This window comes from Netta rufina (genome assembly GCF_964035555.1).
Source record: "Netta rufina genome assembly, chromosome: 2".
Classification (NCBI taxonomy): domain Eukaryota; kingdom Metazoa; phylum Chordata; class Aves; order Anseriformes; family Anatidae; genus Netta; species Netta rufina.
The window spans coordinates 158,237,069-158,255,336 of record NC_140124.1 but is presented as its reverse complement, the minus strand read 5'-3'; the positions used below and the strand labels follow the sequence as shown (position 1 = coordinate 158,255,336).

The following is an 18,268-nucleotide window of genomic DNA, read 5'->3' as shown; positions in this document are numbered from 1 at the left end:
GAGCCAAAAGGACCCAAAGGGACCCTATAGGGACCCCAAAGGGACCCAAAGGGATCCTATAGAGACCCTATAGGAATCCCAAAGTGATCCTATAAAGACCCTATAGGGACCCCATAAGGACCCTATAGGGACCCCATAGGGAGCCCATAGGGACCCAAAGGGATCCTATAGGGACCCTATAGGGAGCCAAAGGGACTCAAAGGGATCCTATAGGGACCCTGTAGGGACCCAAAGGGACCCCATAGGGACCCTATATGGACCCTATGGGGACCCTATAGGGACAGTGTGGGGTCAAGGAGCCCCACAGTCAGCTAGGAAGTCCTTGGGCACCCCTATGGGTACCCACACACCCCCTACGTACCCCTATAGGCAGCCGTAGACCCCCTATAGACACAGACACATCCCCTACATGCCCCTATAGACATCCATACAGCCCTTGACAGCCCTATATATACATGTATATCCCCTATAGGCACCCATACACCCATTGGCACCCCTATATATACACATATATCCCCTACATGCCCCTATAGGCACTCATATGTCTGCTGGGCACACCTATAGATACGTGTGCATGCCCTGTGTGCCCCCTATAGGTACCCATACACCCCCTGGGTGCCTCTATAGATTTGCGTATATCCCCTACATGCTCCTATAGATACCCATGCACCTGCTGGACACCCTTATGGGTACCCACACACCCCCTGCGTGCCCCTATAGGCAGCCATAGACCCCCTATAGACACATACAGATCCCCTACATGCCCCCTATAGATACCCATACGCCCCTTGGCACCCCTATATATACATGTATATCCCCTACATGCCCCTATAGGCACCCATGCACCCCCTGGGCACCCCTATAGACACATGTACCTCCTCTATGTGCCCCTATAGATGCCCATACAACCCCTGGGCACTATAGATACGTGCACATCCCCACTATGTCCCCTACAGCCACCCAAACACACGCCCCATGACCCCTATAGACACTATACACACCCCTATGCTCCCTATATACACTGACACAGCCCCATGTGCCCTACAGACACCCATACACCCCCATGCACCCTATGGACACCCATACTCCCCCCTCTACCCCCAAAGTGACCCTTATATTCACCCACACCCCCCCGGTGACTCCTATAGACACCCACGCACACACCCTGAGCCCCCCAAATCCCCCACATACCCCCCCCCGTGCCCCTATATACACCCACACCCTCCCCGTCCCCCCCCGACACTCCTATATGCACCCCATACATCCCGTGGGGTCGGAGGGGATGACACCGCATACACCTGTACACACCCTATAGGGACCATATGGCCCGGGCCCATCTTCCACCCCCCTCTATAGGGCTGTACGCGGCCCTACACACCCCCGGGGGCACCCAGCCCTATATGGCAGCCCTATAGGGTCACCAGGAGGCCCCACAGAGGCTCCGGGGCGCCCCGTTCCCATGTGGGGCCGTCGATCCGCTCCAGAGTGAACGGGGCAGAGGAGAGGCCGTGTCCATACGTAGCTTTATTCACACAACATGGAGTCGCCTCTACATGTCCATGCGGCGTAATTACAGAGTTCCTCGGGTAACGAGCGGCGCGGGGGGGGGGGGACACCCCAAATCTGCTGGGGGGGGGCCCCCCGCTCGTCCCCCACCGCTCCCCTCCGCGCCCGCAGCCCCCCCCCCCTCTCGGGGCTGGGAGTGGTTTGGGTTTTGTTCCTCTCGTTTTTTTTTTTTTTTTTTCCCGCTTTTTTCTTTCTTTTTTTTTGTTTTTTGTTTATTTTTTTAAGTGTTTTCACCGTAATAAATTAAAAACGCAGCGCTGAAAAGAAAAAAATAAAAAGGGGGAAAAAAAAAGGGAAAAAAAGGGAAAAAAAAGAAAAAAAAGGAAAAAAAAAGAAAAAAAAAGGGAAAAAAAGGGAAAAAAGGGAAAATAAGGGGGGAAAAAAAGGGAAAAAAGGGGGAAAAAGGGAAAAAAAGGGGAAAAAAGGGGAAAAAAGGGGGAAAAAAAAGGGAGAAAAAAAGGGGGGGAAAAAAAAGAAAGAGAAAATCAATATATAAAATCCAGGGGGGGAAAAAAACTCAACAAATAAAATAAAATAAGTGAAATAAAATAAAATAAAATAAAATAATAAAATAAGTAAAATAAAATAAAATAAACCGAAATAAAATAAAATTAAAGAGTTTACAACAACGAGACCGAAATCCGGGTGCCCGAACCCGGGGGACCGCGGCCGCTTACAAAAAATCTCTGTACAACTTCTGTCCGAGCCGGGGAGGGAGGGGGGGTCCCCGCCACCGACCCCCCCCCCCCCCCCGCTGTGTCCCCATTTGGGGACAACGCGGTGGCCCCCGGGGCGAGGAGGAGGAGGAGGGGGAGGGCAGGTGGCGGCGATAAAATAGCATCTGCAATTAAAACTATCTCGTTAGCAAACGTTTCTATGTAATATCTCTCTTTATAGCTCTATACACTCTGACTGGCCTGGGGGCCCCCCCGAAATATGTGTTGTGTCCCCCCCCCCAAAAAAAAAAGGTGGTCGCCGGATGGAGCAGAAGGCACTTGCTCGCTGGCGACGCCGTGGTGGCCCTGGGGGGGGGGACACGCGTTGGGGGGTCCTCGGGGACAGGCGGTGGTGGCCTTGAGGGGGGGGGAACTGGGAGGAGGTGGTGGGCACTGGGGGGGGGTTTGGTGGGACCAGGAGGAGCTGATGGGTGTTGAGATGGGTCCAGAAGGACCAGGAGGTGGGGGGGTCCAAGATGGGTCCGTAAGGACCAGGAGGAGTTGATGGGTGCCAAGATGGTTCCAGAAGGTTCCAGAAGGACCAGGAGGAGGTTGTGGGTGCCAAGATGGTTCCAGAAGGACCAGGAGGAGATCGTGGGTGCCAAGATGGTTCCAGAAGGTTCCAGAAGGACCAGGAGGAGCTGATGGGTGCTGAGATGGGCCTGGAAGGACCAGGAGGAGATTTTGGGTGCCAAGATGGGTCCATAAGGACCAGGAGAAGATCGTGGGTGCCAAGATGGTTCCAGAAGGACCAGGAGGAGATCCCCACATCGAGTCCAACTCCTGGCTCCACGCAGAAGCACCCAAAAACCAGACCATGGCCAAACGCTCCTTGACCTTCAGGCTCGGTGCCGTGACCACGTCCCTGGGGAACCCGTCCCAGTTCCCCACCACCTCTGGGTGCAGACCCTTTCCCTAACCCCCAGCCTGACCCTCCCCTGTCCCAGCTCCGTGCTGTCCCCTCGGGTCCTGTTGCTGTCCCCAGAGAGCAGAGCCTCTCGTGAGGGAGCTGCAGGCCACCATGAGGCCTCCCCTTGGTCTGCTCTGGGTTCAACAAACCAAGGCACCTCATGGCTCCTCACACCTCTTCCCCTCAGGACCAGGAGGAGATGATGGGTTAGGCAGGGCCAAAAAGATGTCTGGGGCCAAGATGGGTCCTCTGGGGACGAGTGTAGGTGATGGGTACGGTGATGGATCCAGCAGGGCCAAGGGGACGTGGTTGGGTGCTGAGATGGGTCCTTTGGGACCAGGCGGTGCTGAAGGGTGGTGAGATGGGGTCTTCAGGGCTGGGTGGTGGTGAGATGGATCCCTTGGGACCTGGTAGTGGTGAGATGGGTCCCTCAGGACCTGGTGGTAGTGAGACGGGTCCTTCAGAGCCTGGTGGTGGTAAGATGGGTCCCTCAGGACCTAGTGGTGGTGATGTATGGTGAGATGGGTCCTTCAGAGCCTCGTGGTGGTGACATGGGTCCTTCAAGACCTGGTGATGATGAGATGGGTCCCTTGGGAGCTGGTAGTGGTGAGATGGGTCCCTCGGGACCTGGTGGTGATGAGATGGGTCCTTCAAAGCCCGGTGATGGTGAGATGGATCCTTCAAGACCTGGTGGCACTGACGTATGGTGAGATGGGTCCTTCAGAGCCTGGTTGTGATGAGATGGGTCCTTCAGAGCCTGGTGGTGGTAAGATGGGTCCCACAGGACCTAGTGGTGGTGATGGGTGGTGAGATGGGTCCTTCAGGGCCTGGTGGTGGTGAGATGGTTCCTTCAAGACCTGGTGGCACTGATGTATGGTGAGATGGGTCCCTCAGGACTTGGTGATGATGAGATGGGTCCCTTGGGACCTGGTGGTGGTGAGATGGGTCCTTCAGAGCCTGGTGGTGATGAGATGGGTCCCTCAGGACCTAGTGGTGGTGATGTATGGTGAGATGGGTCCTTCAAGACCTGGTGGCACTCATTTATGGTGAGATGGGTCCTTCAGAGCCTGGTAGTGGTGAGATTGGTCCTTCAGGACCTGGTGGTACGGAGATGGGTCCCTCAGGACCTGGTGGTGCTGATGGGTTGTGCTCCCCAGCGCTGCTCCGAGGGACGGGCACCAGGACGGGACAAGACCAGCCTGCCCAGCTCCCCCAGCACCCCCGGGTGGGCAACGGCAGGGGGCTGAGCCACCCGGGGGCCCCCAGCACCCGCAGGGACGTGGCACGTGTCCATGGGACGTTTGTTCCTCCTGTCCCCAAAGTGCCACCTAGATATCTGCGTCGTGTCTCCCGCCCCACTCTGCTGTCACCTGGTCCACAGCGGTGGCCGTGCCAGACCCCACGGACACAGGTTATTGCTGAACCGGGACCCGCTCGTCCCCAGCGCCGTCCCCCGGTCCCCACTGCCACCTGCACCCACGCCCACGGCCACCCACACCACCCGCGACAGCCACGCCACCCTGGGGCGCTCCTGGGTGGGCGCTGCGAGTCCAGGACCCCCCAAATTGTCCAGCGGGGAGGTGGGCAGTGAGTGAGGTGGCCGGAGCATCGGGAGCGAGCAGGGGACCCGGCTCGTGCTCCTCGGCCACGTCGGGTCGGGGTGGACGGGGTGGCGGTGGGATCGGGTGGTGGCTTCGCCCCGCGTGCTGCTATAGGACGCCCTCCATGAAGCTGGTGTCGAGGTGCTGGATGAGCACCCGGATGAAGGACATCTCCTTGCGGGTGTTCTCGAAGATGATCCGCGGGTCGTCCGACTGGCAGCGCAGGCAGTTGGGGGCCATCACCATGGCCAGGTTATTGACGTCCATCTTGGTGACGGCCACGTTGGCCGGCTGCACGAACACCTGGGGAAGAGGAGCACGGGGGTGAGCTCCTTGGATGAGATGGGAGTGAAGAACCAAGGGGGGAGCCCAAAACCACGCGCCACCACCCTAAAAACCATCAGCGGGGCCCGTGGGAGTGGTGGGACCCCGTCCTTCTTACCTGTAGGAAGCGGATGAGGTAGCACAGCACCATTTTGTTGATCCTGGGCAGAGAGTGGACGACAGCGATGGCTGCCTCGGGGTTCTCGTAGTGGGTGATGCACTGCTCGTAGAACTCGTGGGGGATCAGCGGCTCCTCCAGCTCCCGGTACCACAGCTTCAGCAGGGACGCTGCGGGACGAGGGCAGCCGTGAGATATGGGGCTGCAGCTCTGCCCCCACCCCACGCCCCCCCACGCGCCCGCCTGGCCCCTACCGGGAACGTGGGGGTCCTCCAAGCCCGTGGGGATCTTCCACTGGTCCACCTGCAGCTTGAGCGCGTTGACCTCATCGATGTCCCCGGGGACCCTGTGTGGGTTGGAGCAAGGAGAAGCTTGGGGGCTGCTCCTCACCCCCGAGGGAGGAGAAGGGCACCCGTGGGGTGGTGACGACCCCCACCGCGCGCGACACGGGGCCGTACCTGAAGATGCCCTCGGTCTGGTCCCCGTTGAGCGCCAGCACCTCCTCGGAGAGGCGCGTTTGCACCCAGGGCAGCTGCCGGTCGGGGTAGCGCTCCTTCTGCATGGCGATGATGTCCTGCAGGGAGCTCCCGAACATGGAGGGGTTGAAGACGGCGTTCTTGGCGTGGCGGATCTCCTCGATGTTCGGCTTCTTTAGGCCCTGCGGGAGACAGAGCAGCCGCCCTGTGGTCGTTGTCCCTGGGGACACGAGATGGGCACGGGGGGGGGGGGGGGGTCCTGCGCTGTGCCAGTCCCACCGGGTGGACCTTTGAGTCTGATTTGGGAGGAACCTGCAGACCTTGAACCCTGAGCGTGGTGGGATGCAGAAGGGATGGACGCAGCAGATATCCGCATGACACGATGCAGCGAGGATGTGTGCACGGTGGGATGCAGAAGAGCAGGAACACCACCTCCTCCAGCCCTCCCAACGCGGGGACCCCCCAAAAGCTGGATCTGGCCCCGTGCCTCCCCTCTAGGCAGTGCCGAGGACCGAAGGAGCCACTTTGCTCCTGAAACCACTCTGCTCTGAGCCCTGGATCGTGGCCGTGCTCACTTCACGGTGACGTGCCCATCCCACACCTTCCCCCCACGGATTTTTGGGGACCCGTGGCACCGCCCTGCCCTGTCTCTGGTGCCGCTTGCCCCTGTCCCCACCGCGGGCAGGAACACGTCCGCGGGGCCCGGTGGTACCTTCTTGGCTCCGGTCAGGGCTGCCTTCTGCAGCTTGTTGTAGCAGTACTTGGCATAGGTGCTGATGGCCACCCCTGCAAGAGAGAGCAGAGCGCCGTCACGAGGACGTCGGGGAGCCACCGGGGGCCACCACTGTGGCATCACCGGGGGTGGTGGCTCCATCTCCGTCCCCATCACCTGGGGGGGGTCCTTTCAAGGTGGACACGGAGCAGTGGGAGGGGACGGCCCCACTCTGGGGACATCCTGGCAGCTCTGTGTCCAGGACAGAAGCTTTGGTTTCGTCGTGGCCCCGAAGAGCAGGATCTGACCAGCCCCCACCACCACCAGTGACCCTGCTTGAGCATGGCTTCGGGTCCAGATGCACGTGGGGATGCACGCGTGGCCCCAAACTTTCCCTGATCCAAGAGCAAAACAAACTGGATCCTTCTAAACCAGCCCCTGGGGATTTAATTGGGTATCCACATGGATGAGGACGGGGGAAGCAATGTGCTGCCTCCTTCTGCTTCCTCCTCTGGGCAAAATCCCTTTTTAAAAAAATATTTTGAATTTATTTTTTATTATTCTTATTTTATATATTTATTACTTTACGTATTTTTTATTTTTATATTTGTACAAAGCAGAGAACAAAGTCATCCTTCAGAAGATCCTGTGGTCAGCTCCTCGTTGGCATTGCTACCCCTCCACCATCCTGACACCCCCAAAAATGTCGTGATTAAACCCAACCTGAGGTCATCGTTTGCCTCCATCCCTGGATGCCACTGCCAAAGGCAGCCATGGGTTTCTCTGGGGTTTTCTGGAGCCCCCCAAGTGTGGGGACCAGGGGGTCCCCCTGTCCTGACGCCAGCTATGATGGCACCAAGATGTGGTGATGCCGGCACAAGCCATCGCATGGTGACACCTATGCCCACTGGGGACTTGATGACCAAGGTCATCAAGTCCAACCATCAATGAAGATCACCAATTGATCATCAAGTCCAACCATCAACTGAGATCATCAATTGGTTATCAAGTCCAACCACCGGTGAAGATCATCAGCTGATCATCAAGTCCTACCATCAACGAAGATAACCAATTGATCAAGTCCAACTGTCAATGAAGATCACCAACTGATCAAGTCCAATTGTCAATGAAGATCACAAATCGATCTTCAAGTCCAAACATCAACTGAGATCATCAATTGGTCATCAAGTCCAACCATCGGTGAAGATCACCAACTGATCATCAAATCCTACCATCAATGAAGATCACAAATCGATCTTCAAGTCCACCCATCAACTGAGATCATCAATTGGTCATCAAGTCCAACCATTGGTGAAGATCACCAATTGATCATCATGTCCAACTGTCAATGAAGATAACCAATTGATCAAGTCCAACTGTCAATGAAGATCATCAATCGGTCATGAAGTCCAACCACCAATGAAGATCATCAGTTGATGATCAAGTCCAACCGTCAACGCAGATCATCAGTTGACCATCAAGTCCAACCATCAAAGAGCAGACTCGGGACTCCCGGCCACTCGGGGGGGTCCCTGAGCCCCTTCCTCCCCACTCCCCGTGCAGCGCAGCCCCTCCAAGCACCTACGCAGCGAGCAGAGCCCAGGGGGAGCTGGGGAGTGGGGGGGTGAAAGCCGAAAAGCAGCAGCTTTGCTACGAGGGCCGAGAGAGGGGGGCCCCAAGCGAGCGGTGACACGACCCCTACCATCATGCTCTTCGATATAGGGCTTGGGTTTCTTTCTCAATTTGGATTTCTTCTTACTGTTCCTTTCCAGGACCTCTTTAATGTGCTGTGTCACTGGGAAACAAACAAAGCGATGAAGACAACAGAATGGAACAAAATAAAATAAAACGAAATGAAATATAAAACGGAATGAAATATAAAATGGAATGAAAAATAAAATGGAATGAAATATAAAAAAGTAAAATTAAAAAAAATAGAAAAAAGCAAATAAAAATAAATGCAATAAGTCAAAATAAAAAATATAAAATATTCGAATGTAAAAACAAAATAATATGAAAAACGATTAAAACCAAACAAGAATAAATAAAAATCAAACAAAATGAAATAAAATAAAAATATAAAAATATAATATAAAAATAAATATAAAAATAAATATAAAAACATAAATACAAAACGTGGAGGAAAATTGAAAATTAAAAAAATATGAAATAAAACCTAAAAAAAAACCAACAAAAAAGGAAACAAAATAACAATGAAACAACACAAAGTGAATAAAAATGGAACAAAACAACAAAATGGCTGGACGGGCAGGGGCCTTTCAAACCTGCCCGCTCCCACGGGCTCCGGTGAGCACCCCGGTGGGCCGAGGGCGCGTTCGGTAGTGCCGTGGCTGAGCGGGGTGGCGTGAGGCCGACGCGTGGTGCGGGCACGGGCAGCGTCTCCGCTGGGTGGCACAGCAAAGCCAGCGCGTGGCGCGGGGCGAAGTGAGCTTGGTGCCTCTGCTGCGGGTGCTGGTGGTGGCCGCGGGCCCCTCGCCGTGCCCCAACGGGGGATTTTGTCCCCGTGTAGAGCCCCAAGGGGCTCGTCGTGGAGGTGGATGTGGTGGATGTCATCTGTCTGGGGTGTCTGGATGTCAACCTGAACTTTTTCAGTTCAGGTTTTTATAGAGAGGGTGAAGTATGGGTTCGATGACCAGGCAGTGAGGTGGATCGAAAATGGGGTGAGCGCTGAGCCCCAGTAGAATCAAGCCCTGGGTATATATTGGAGAGCACTGGGCACACTGGGGAGAGCCCAGTGCAGGGCCCTTGAGGGGTGGCAGGGCCTGGAGCCGCCCTTCCACGAGGAGAGACCCCGAGAGCTGGGGCTGCTCGGCCTGGAGAGGAGGAGGCTCCGGGGGAGCTCCCCCACGTCCCTGCTTACAAGGAGTTGGACTTCAGAATGGACTTCAGGATGCGGCCATCCCAGAACCCACGGAGCTCTGATTCACAGAGAGGGAACGTGAAACCAGAGCATGGGGGCCACACAAATTGACGGGACCCCCCTGGCTCATGCCCACCCAGCACCTCGGGGGCGGCCGAGCCCGCGCCGTGAGCGGAGGTGTCCAAGCTCGCTTCGTGCCGGGCCTCGTGCTGGGTTGCTGTGCGCCCAGAGGAGAGGGTTGGTGCTAAGGCCAGCCCCGCAACCACTGCACCTCCTGGCGTGCTATCGCCGAGTTTCTCACCCACGTTTCATCAAGGACACGACGTGCGTGAATGCGACGGGGAGAGGAAAAAAAAAAACAGACCCAAGGAATGGGGTGCGCCATCGGCCAACGGCACCGGTTTGCCTCTTACCTTTGGTGTCGTTCACCGGATCCATGTGCCTGTAAATATATCCTTCTAGATAGGAATGGAATTTGGGGGTGGGGGGGAAGAAGGCCAAACAAATGGCCATGAGCTCCCAGCCCCGGGCCAGGCTCTCGTATCGGAAGTTCTCGGTGGTCTGCCGGCACAGCTGGATGTAGAGCTCGTCTCGCAGGCCCTGCATGCTCCAGCCCTTGGTGGCGATCTCCAAGGCCACGTTGAGTTGGTCCGTCTTGGCCCGCCGGTCCCCCATGTACATCTGAATCAGTTTAAATATCTCGCACGCCTCCTTCTTGACGTTGCGGTCGTTGGTCATGATCATGGGCTTCTTGATGGACTCGCTGCTCCAGGCCAGCATGTTGGCGATGGACACCTTCCTGCGGAAGAGCCCCTGCGTGTGCTTGTTGAAGTGCTTGGAGGCCCAGTTCTCAATGTCCGTCTCCGAGGAGGGCTTCCGCAGGTTGAAGGTGGGGAAGACGCAGCTGGCGCTGGGCATCATGTTCCTGGTCTGCCTGCTGCTCTCGAACTGGGCGCAGGCGCCGAGGTCTTCTGACTGGGAGAGAACGGCCGGACAGGGTTATTAGCGGTGCGCCCCGACCCACCGTGGACGGCAGACGATGGTGGCCAGCCCCATATCCACAGAGCCACCTTCACACACGGTTTTCTGGTGTCCCCAAGCCCGGGAAGAGGCTGGTGGACACCAGCAGCAGGCTGGGGACAAGTGACTTTGGGAGCCAGACACGTCCTCGTGGACAACAGGAGCAAGTGGGACCCTAAAAGGCATCGGCAAAAAGGGTTTTCTTCCCTTGGATCCCATGTGGAGAAGGATGTGGGTGCCTGGGATTTAGCCTCGCACAGCACCCACCTGGTGAGGACCTGGTGCTGGTTTGGGTCCTCCTGCTACTGGTACCAGTGCTGACCCAGGATCTGGGGCACCAGCAACCTGCCCCAGCATCTCACCGCCCTCAGCGTGAACAATTTCTTCCCTATATACAATTGAATCCAATTAGCCCCGGCCTTAATTAGCACAGCTGGGGGGAAAGCCAGAGCCTGAGGGGCTGAGCACCAACAGCAGTTGGCCGTGACCCCCTGGCAGGTCCTGCTACGGGTACTCCTGTTCTAATGTTCTAATTAAGAAGGGCAATTTACTTACTTAATTTTTTTTTACTTAAACTACCCTGGGTTCTGCCTCATCTCAGCTGCTACGGCCCCGAAGAAATCGCCGGCCAAACCCTGGTTTCTGGCACGGGAGCTGTTGGAGGAGAAGCAGCTCCTGAAGCCACAGCACGGCGCAGAGCTCGAGCTGCCGGGGCTGTGGTGTCACCTGCGGGCATGTCCTGCTGGATCTGAGGTGGAATATGGGGTTTAAACCTGCTTTACAACGAAAATGAGCTTTATTTAACCGTCAGCGTGGTGGGGATGCCAGGCATGGTTGGCCTGCCAAGGCTGCAGCAGCACCCAAAGGACGGAGGGTCTGTGGGACGTGTGGGGACACCCCCAAACCACCGGGGATGCCCCCAAAACACCAGGGACGCCCCCAAAACCACCAGGGACGCCCCCGGGTCGTTACCTGAGATGGGTGCAGGTAGGGCTCGGGGGATGCCAGGTTGGTCTGCACGGAGACGCTCTTCTCCAGCAGGATCTGGGGGAAGCCCAGCTTCTCGAAGGTGTTCCTCTTCCAGTGCTTGTTGTCCTGCTGGGCCAGCGCCTCGTCCTCGCTGAAGGCTCGCACCACCGGGCCCGGCATGGGCAAGGGCAACGCGCCGTCGCTCTCGTAGCCCGAGCCGTCCTTTTGGGAATCCCAGCTGCTCCTCTGCTTCATGTGGTAGTGAGCCTGCTGAGCCTCCCACGCCAGGCGTGCCTGCGCCAGGAAGGGCTCGGGGAAGCCCCGCGCCGCCTCCGCCTCCGCCGCCTTGCTCTCCGTCCGGTTCATCTGCGAGCGCGCCGGCACGGCACGATCCTCGCCCGCCGCCGGCTGCTCGCCGAGGGCCTCCCGGTCCCCCGAGCCGTCCGTGGAGGAGGCGTTGGGCTCGTGGGGCAGCGAGGGCTTGCGGCTTTTCCTTTTCCTGGTGGAGGGCGAGTAGCCGGTGGAGGACATGGTGTCCTGCTGGCTGGACCACGACATAGAGTCCTCGCCCGGGGCCGCCTGGCCCGCCGGCTGCCCGGGGCAGAAATCGGGTCCTTCCATGCTGCTGTAGTCGCCCGATTTGACGTCCAGGCGCTGGTCGCGGAGCAGGCAGGGGCTGTGCTGCAGCGAGTAGGAGCCGCCGATGGGGTTGGGCGAGTACTTGTGGCGCAGCCCCGTCTTCATTTTGGGGCTGGAGCCCGACTGCTCGACGTAGACCAGCTGCCGGACGTACTCCTTGCCCGCGGGGCTGTACTCCAGGCTCATGAACCTGTCGGGACACTTCTGCTTGGTGAGCACCAGCTGCTGGTAGGGCGAGTTGGAGCCCTGCTTGGGCGACTGGAGGAAGGGGTGAGGCTTGCGGATGGGCGACTTCTGGGGCGAGCCGGCCTTGTAGCTGCCGCTGGCTTCGTACTGCATGTCCACGGGGGGCTCGTCGTAGATGGGCGCCTGGTACTCCATGGGGGGCTCCTCGTAGAGCGGCGGCTCGTAGGCGTAGCGGGGCGAGGAGGGCTGCGACTCGCTCGAGTGCTTGCGGTGCTGCGTCTGCAGCGGGGAGCAGAAGGAGTCGCCCCGGCCCAGCAGCGGCGAGCAGCTGCCCACGTGCTCAGCCCTCTTCAAGAAGGGCGAGGGCTTCCTCTCCGGGAAGAAGACGGAGTTGTCGGCCTCCTGGGCGAAGGTCTGCAGGTTGGGGGACTGCTGGCCCCCCGAGGGGCGGCGCGAGCGGGTGCCCGGCTGGCCGTCGGGCGCGTAGCCGTTGCCCTGGTGCATGAGGAAGCTGGGCTCGCGGTCGGTCACCTTGATCAGCATCCGCTCCTTGGTGCCGGCGTTCCATCGCAGGGAGGACGTCCTGCGGGGGGGGGCAAACACAGCGGTCAGGGGGCGAGGAGGGTGCCTGTGGTGGTGGGGGGCAGCCCAAACATCTTGGGCAGCCCAGGGCATGGCGCGCAGCTCCACGTCCCAGAGCCGTGCACACCACGGTTGGACGTCCCCTCCTCGCATCCCCATCCCACCTCCTCCACCCGGCCCCCTCCTTGGTTTCCCGGTGTCCCCCTCCTTCTCCTCCAGCCCCCTGCTTGGGCATTGTCCCCTCCGTCCCCACCCAGCCCCGTTGCCTTCCGTGCGCCCTCCCCGCCAACAAAAACCCCAGCCTCGCCCCCCTCCTGAAGTTTTCCACTGAAACTCTGAAAAAAACCAACAAACGGCGTAGGGCACAGCACGAAGAAGCTCCGGGAAGGACCACGACACCCAAACTCAGGGTTTTTATAACGGGGAGCACCGAGTGCGTGAATGAACCCCTGCGCGTGCCACCGGCTTCCTCATGCTCTGAAACCACGGGGGGCACCTCCTGGCAGCACCAGAGCAGCTGGGGCAATTTTGGGGGTGTTTTAGATGGGTGCCGTGCCCCGCTGGGCTCCTAGAGCAAGACCAGCACCCTGCACGCGATGCTCGTGCTGAAAACTTCTTGACTGCTTTCATCTGCACGGCGTTTCCGCAGCTTTTCAGCTGCAGCCTTCAAGCTGGATTGCAGCCAGCGCAGATGGGGGCCCGGTTGAGGGTCTCGGAGAGCCTGGTGCCAGCCGGGGCTTTCGGGAGCCCCCCAGTTACACCACATCAAGTTGGGAACGGGACGGAACCCTACTTGGTTCCTCACCCCCAGCATCACCACTGTGCGTCCTGGTGCCTTTGGGGTTGAAAGCTCTGCTAAAAAGGAAGCTCACGATGGAGAAACCTGCTTTTGGGGCAGATCTGATGTCTTTTTTTGGTCAGATCTGAGCCATCCCCAGCAGCACCAGAGGTGCCACCAAGGTGCAGGGACCATCCCCGGACAGGGACAGGTCCCCCGGGGTGCTCTGTGCAGAGGGGAGCCTCCAAAACTGCCCCCATACATCCAACCCGCCTCCATCCCACAGGCACCGCAACCAGAGAGTGAAAAGCCTCTCCCATTTCCCACATTTTCAGCCCCCACCCCTATTTCACCCCTATTTCAGCAGCAGCGGGTAGGAATAAAAACCCCACCGAGCAGACCGCGGCGCGGTGCCTCACGTCCCCCAGCCGAGGCAGAGCTGTAAATCAGAGCAGGAACAGCAAGCAATAACCCCAGAGCTCCACCGTGCCATCCGGGGTTATTGCTGAGCACTAGAAAGCATCACCACGGGCTAAATTTAATTTTCTGCCTGTAAAAGGACTGCTCGGAAAAGGGCTTTTTGCTTTTTTTAGCTTTTTTTTTTGCGGCTAAATCGCTGCAGCCGCCGTGCCCACGAGCGGCTCGGTGACGGCGATAAGTGGAAATGATCCTGATGGCGAGGAGAGGCCAGCATGGGGCCGTGCCCGGCTCCTCGCAGGGTTTTGCTAGAAAAAGTGCCTGTTTTTGGTGCTCGCAGGCATGGCTTGGCTCCACGAATTGTGCCCAAACCGATGCCCGCGGCCGGGGCCACCCGTCGGCTCCGCGAGTGTTTCTGCTCGTCCTGGTTCCCCTTCGCTCCTCTTCCCTGGAATTATGGCACCAGCACGGCTGCGCTTACAACCCCATGCACAACCCCATTGCGAAATGCCCCCCAAAATCCTCTAAATTCTACCAGAAAAACCAATTTATGTGAAATCAGTCGGCAGCGACGTCAAATCAGCGCTGAGCCAGGGAACACCAGCACGGACCGCAGCGGGGCTGCTGTAGCAGCGCCACCGACCTTCCCCATCTTCCCTATCCTCCCCTGCAGCCACTGGCACCGGTGGCGTTGCCCCAAATGCTGCCAGCAGCACCGGGCGTTGCACCAAAACTGCTGCCATTTCTGTCCTGCAACACCCAAAAGCAAGACCGACCCCGACACGCGCATCTCTTCGCGCTGCCTCTGCTCGTGCTGGTGTTACTCAGCCTGGGCCAGTAATTTAGCTCAAGAATTAAATGCCTTTTCACCTCTCGGAGGGAAAAAAAAGCCCTTAAGTTGCACTAATTCACATAAATCAGCTTCCCACGTGGTTCGTGCGTGGCGGTGCTCTCACTCAGAGGAGGGTGAACCCAAGCAGAACCGTCCTCGCCGTCCCCGCACGGGGTCGTTCCCTTTGGAGATCTTTCCAATGCGACCCCCCCCAAGACTTCGTTGCTCCTTATCTGCCGTGCCCAAGGACGTGCAGACACAAGAGCTACACTTACAAATACCCCGGAGCTCAGATCCTGATGGAGATCTCACATCCCCGCTCGCTGCCGACGGCGTTTGGAAGGGCGGCGACTCGGCTCCCTGCACCGGGCGCGGGCATTTCGGCAGGGCTGCCATCCCAGGGTGCTTCAGACCCGGTGAGGCCAGCACCCACCGTCCGGCGAGGGGCTGCATCGGTGCATTTTGCCCCAAAATGCGAGAGCACCGGGCTCCTCTGCAAACCTCGGGGGAGCGCAAACGGCGTTTCGCCTCCTCTGCCGTGCGTTTCCGAGCCCCCCGGCCTCTCCGCGTCCTCCTCCTCCTCCTCCTCCTCGCCTCCCCTGCTGTGCACGTGGCTTTCGCTCTCGCCTCGGCGCTCAGCTTTGCCTGGCACGGCGTGGTGCATCCCTGCGACGGGGAAGAAGCAGCAGGAACGGCACCGGAGGGGTGTCAGCAGCGGTCGGGGGCCGGGGACAGGCGGGGACGGGGCTCATCTCGCCGCCCGCGCTCGGCTTTGGCCCAGCCTCCAGCCCATCTGCCGACTGCAGGGCTCGCTCCAAGGGTGCCCGAGGTCTCCCGGGGCTTCGTTCCCTGCCTAAAATACTGCTGCAGCTTCGAGGCCTGCGAGCAAAGCAAGCACGAAGCTCCCTGCCAAAAAAAAAAAACCCACAAAACTCCGAAGAACCGCCGGAGTTAAATGAAAAGAAGGGAGATTTTTGCCTTGGGGTGAGCGCGCCGCCCTGCCAAGCCTTCCCCTGAATGAAAGGAGCAGGCTGCGACATTTGGGGCACTTTTTTGGTGCGTTTTTGGACTGCGCTTTTGCCTTCGGGGCTGCAGAACCCGAATTTCTCCGTGCAACATTTCCCCCGCCCGCCGCTTCCCGTCTCCCGTGGCGTCCGCTCCAATTAGCGGCAGCGGGAGCCAAGCCAGGAGGAGGAGATAACGAGCCCTCCGTCCCTCACCCCCCTTCAATACCACGGAGTTTTCCCTCGCAGGAACCCCCCCAAAAATCCCCCAATTTCTGGAGAACGAGCAGCAGCTCACTGGACAGGTGGACGGGTCCGCAGCCCTTCCACCCCTCACCTGCACCGGGGACCAGAAATCCGGGGGAAAAAGGATTTCTGTGGGCTCTGGGTTTTGAAGGAAACGCTGAAACGGGCTCGTGTGGCTGCTCCTGGCTCTTCCGTGAGAGGGGAGGTGGAGGAGCCTTCGTCGTGATGAAGAGGAGCTGGCAGCAGAAGGCAGGGAGTGGCGGTGACATTTCCTAGAGGCGCAGCGCCGCGGGGAGCCGTGCTCGGGGTCCCGGTGAGCTGGCAACGCGTTCCCGCAGCCAGCCGGGGATTTCAGCTCCTGCTCCCACCCGAGCGGATCCGCGCACCCCAGGGTGCTGAGCCCCGACGCCGATTTTGGAGCCCGCAGGAGGGGCTCGGGCCAGGAGCCCCCCTCCCCAAGGCTGCGCCAGCCCCGCTCCCACCTCCCCGCAGCCCGCAGGCAGGGGGCACTTGAGACCGGCTCCTCCAGAAGGAAGCCCACTCTCAGCTAATTAACCAAAGCTGCTAATTAGCTTCCTGGCTGCAGCTGGGGGGGGGGTGCAGCGAGGGCTGTCTGTGGGATTTTTCCAGGCTGAGGTCGGGGAGATGGAGGCGTCCCCTGCAGCGAGGCGGGCGCGGGTACAAACAGGGCCGCGCGCACTGATTGGGGTGAAATTTCTTTTTTTAATCGATGGGGAGAGGGCGGGGGCAGCAGGAGAGGGGGTGGCACTCGCAGTGGGGGTGCTGTCCCCAGGAAAAGGCATCGGGTCCTGTCCCTGGCTGTGGCATCGATCCAGCACCACAGCCCCGTCCTGCTCCGTGTCCCCATCACCTCTCCGTGTCCCCATCACTGCTCCGTGTCCCCATCACTGCTCTGTGTCCGTGTCCCCGTCACCGCTCTACTGCTCCACGTTCCCATCACCATTCCACATCCCTGCCACCTCTCCATGTCCCCACGAGCGCTCCGTGTCCCCCCCCACCAGCCTAAATCCAGGGAAGCCGGGGGGCAGTTTCCTCAGCCCGGCGATCGCCTGAAACCCCGACCCCGATCCGAGCAGGAGAACGCTGGCGCCCATCTGACAAGCAAGAAATAGGTGAAATGTGTGCCCACAGCCATGTAGAAATCCCAGAAAGGAGCCTAAATGGGGTTGCAGTGCCGAGAGCCATCCGAGACATCGCCTGCTGTGATGGGATGCGCTGGGATGGACCAGGAGGGTCCCGCCTGCACCCCCAACCCCATATCAGACCCCACGACTTCTCTTGTGCCTGCCTGAAATGCCTTCCTCGTCCACGAGAATTAAAAGAAAATATTAAAACGCCGTTTTATGAAATTTTGCAGCAGCCAGGCCGTGGTCCAGTGCTCAGAGAGCAGCGCAGACGGCACCGAGCTGCAGAAAGGGCACGCGGCGCTCCTGTTCCAAAAAAAACACCAAAATAAATCCAAAATGAATCCCTTATTAAGGGCGGTCATAAAGCTAAAACCACAGCAGGTGGAGGGAAGGAGACAGGGAGGACAACCAGAAGATATTTGCAGCCCCTTCCCCACAGGCTGCCCATGCCCCACGCCGCGCTGCGGAGGCCACGTTTCGGACCCGAACCCCGGTACAGGAGGGAAATTTCGGCTACCTGTAGTGGAGGAGTTGGCCTTCCGCATTGTAATCCCGATAAACGTCATATTCTTTCTCAAACACTCCGGAGGGCGGCGAACTGCAATACAGTAATGGTGAACAAGGGGTTACAACAGCGACCGGGACGCGCACGTGCCCTTATTAACGTCCCATCGCCTTTAGGATCAACGAAGATTTAGGATCCATGAAGCCCATCCACAGAGATGGGGACCCCGTCGGGCTGGGCTTTGTGCCTATCTCCTGACATCAAGTTTTGAGTCATTAATTGGGTGTTTAACACATGATGGAAGAGAATAGAGTAGAGTAGAGTAGAGTAGAGTAGAGTAGAGTAGAGTAGAGTAGAGTAGAGTAGAGTAGAGTAGAGTAGAGAGAGTAGAGTAGAGTAGAGTGGGATGGGGATGGGATGGGATGGGATGGGATGGGATGGGATGGGATGGGGATGGGGATGGGTTGGGATGGGATGGGATGGGATTTATAACAACAGCCCCACGCAGAGGGCAGGGGTTATGGATATTCACCATCGCTCCCACTCCTCCCGCTAATAGCCCTGCCGCTCCGTTGGCCAAAGCCAACACAGGTGGAAGGGGCGAGTGCCAAAAAAAGCCTTTTTTGGGGCACATCCTC

At 58.5% G+C, this 18,268-nt stretch overlaps 1 protein-coding gene across 3 annotated transcripts in view; it reads right to left on the bottom strand.

Annotated features, from left to right (window-relative positions):
• Nucleotides 1-3,171: 3,171 nt before the first annotated feature.
• ARHGAP39 (Rho GTPase activating protein 39) overlaps nucleotides 3,172-18,268 on the bottom strand; it is an 83,411-nt gene continuing 68,314 nt past the window's right edge. Inside the window, exons 3-11 of one of the 3 annotated variants that reach the window (XM_084282568.1) lie at nucleotides 17,643-17,723; nucleotides 11,297-12,701; nucleotides 9,718-10,279; nucleotides 8,126-8,218; nucleotides 6,424-6,497; nucleotides 5,694-5,893; nucleotides 5,490-5,581; nucleotides 5,236-5,405; nucleotides 3,172-5,096 (exon numbers count right to left, since the gene is read on the bottom strand). In XM_084282568.1, coding sequence (XP_084138694.1) covers nucleotides 4,902-5,096; nucleotides 5,236-5,405; nucleotides 5,490-5,581; nucleotides 5,694-5,893; nucleotides 6,424-6,497; nucleotides 8,126-8,218; nucleotides 9,718-10,279; nucleotides 11,297-12,701; nucleotides 17,643-17,723 — 2,872 coding nt within the window. In that variant the 3' untranslated portion in view covers nucleotides 3,172-4,901. The remainder of the gene's footprint in view (nucleotides 5,097-5,235; nucleotides 5,406-5,489; nucleotides 5,582-5,693; nucleotides 5,894-6,423; nucleotides 6,498-8,125; nucleotides 8,219-9,717; nucleotides 10,280-11,296; nucleotides 12,702-17,642; nucleotides 17,724-18,268) is intronic. The other 2 variants (XM_084282570.1, XM_084282569.1) reach the window with 2 other exon arrangements.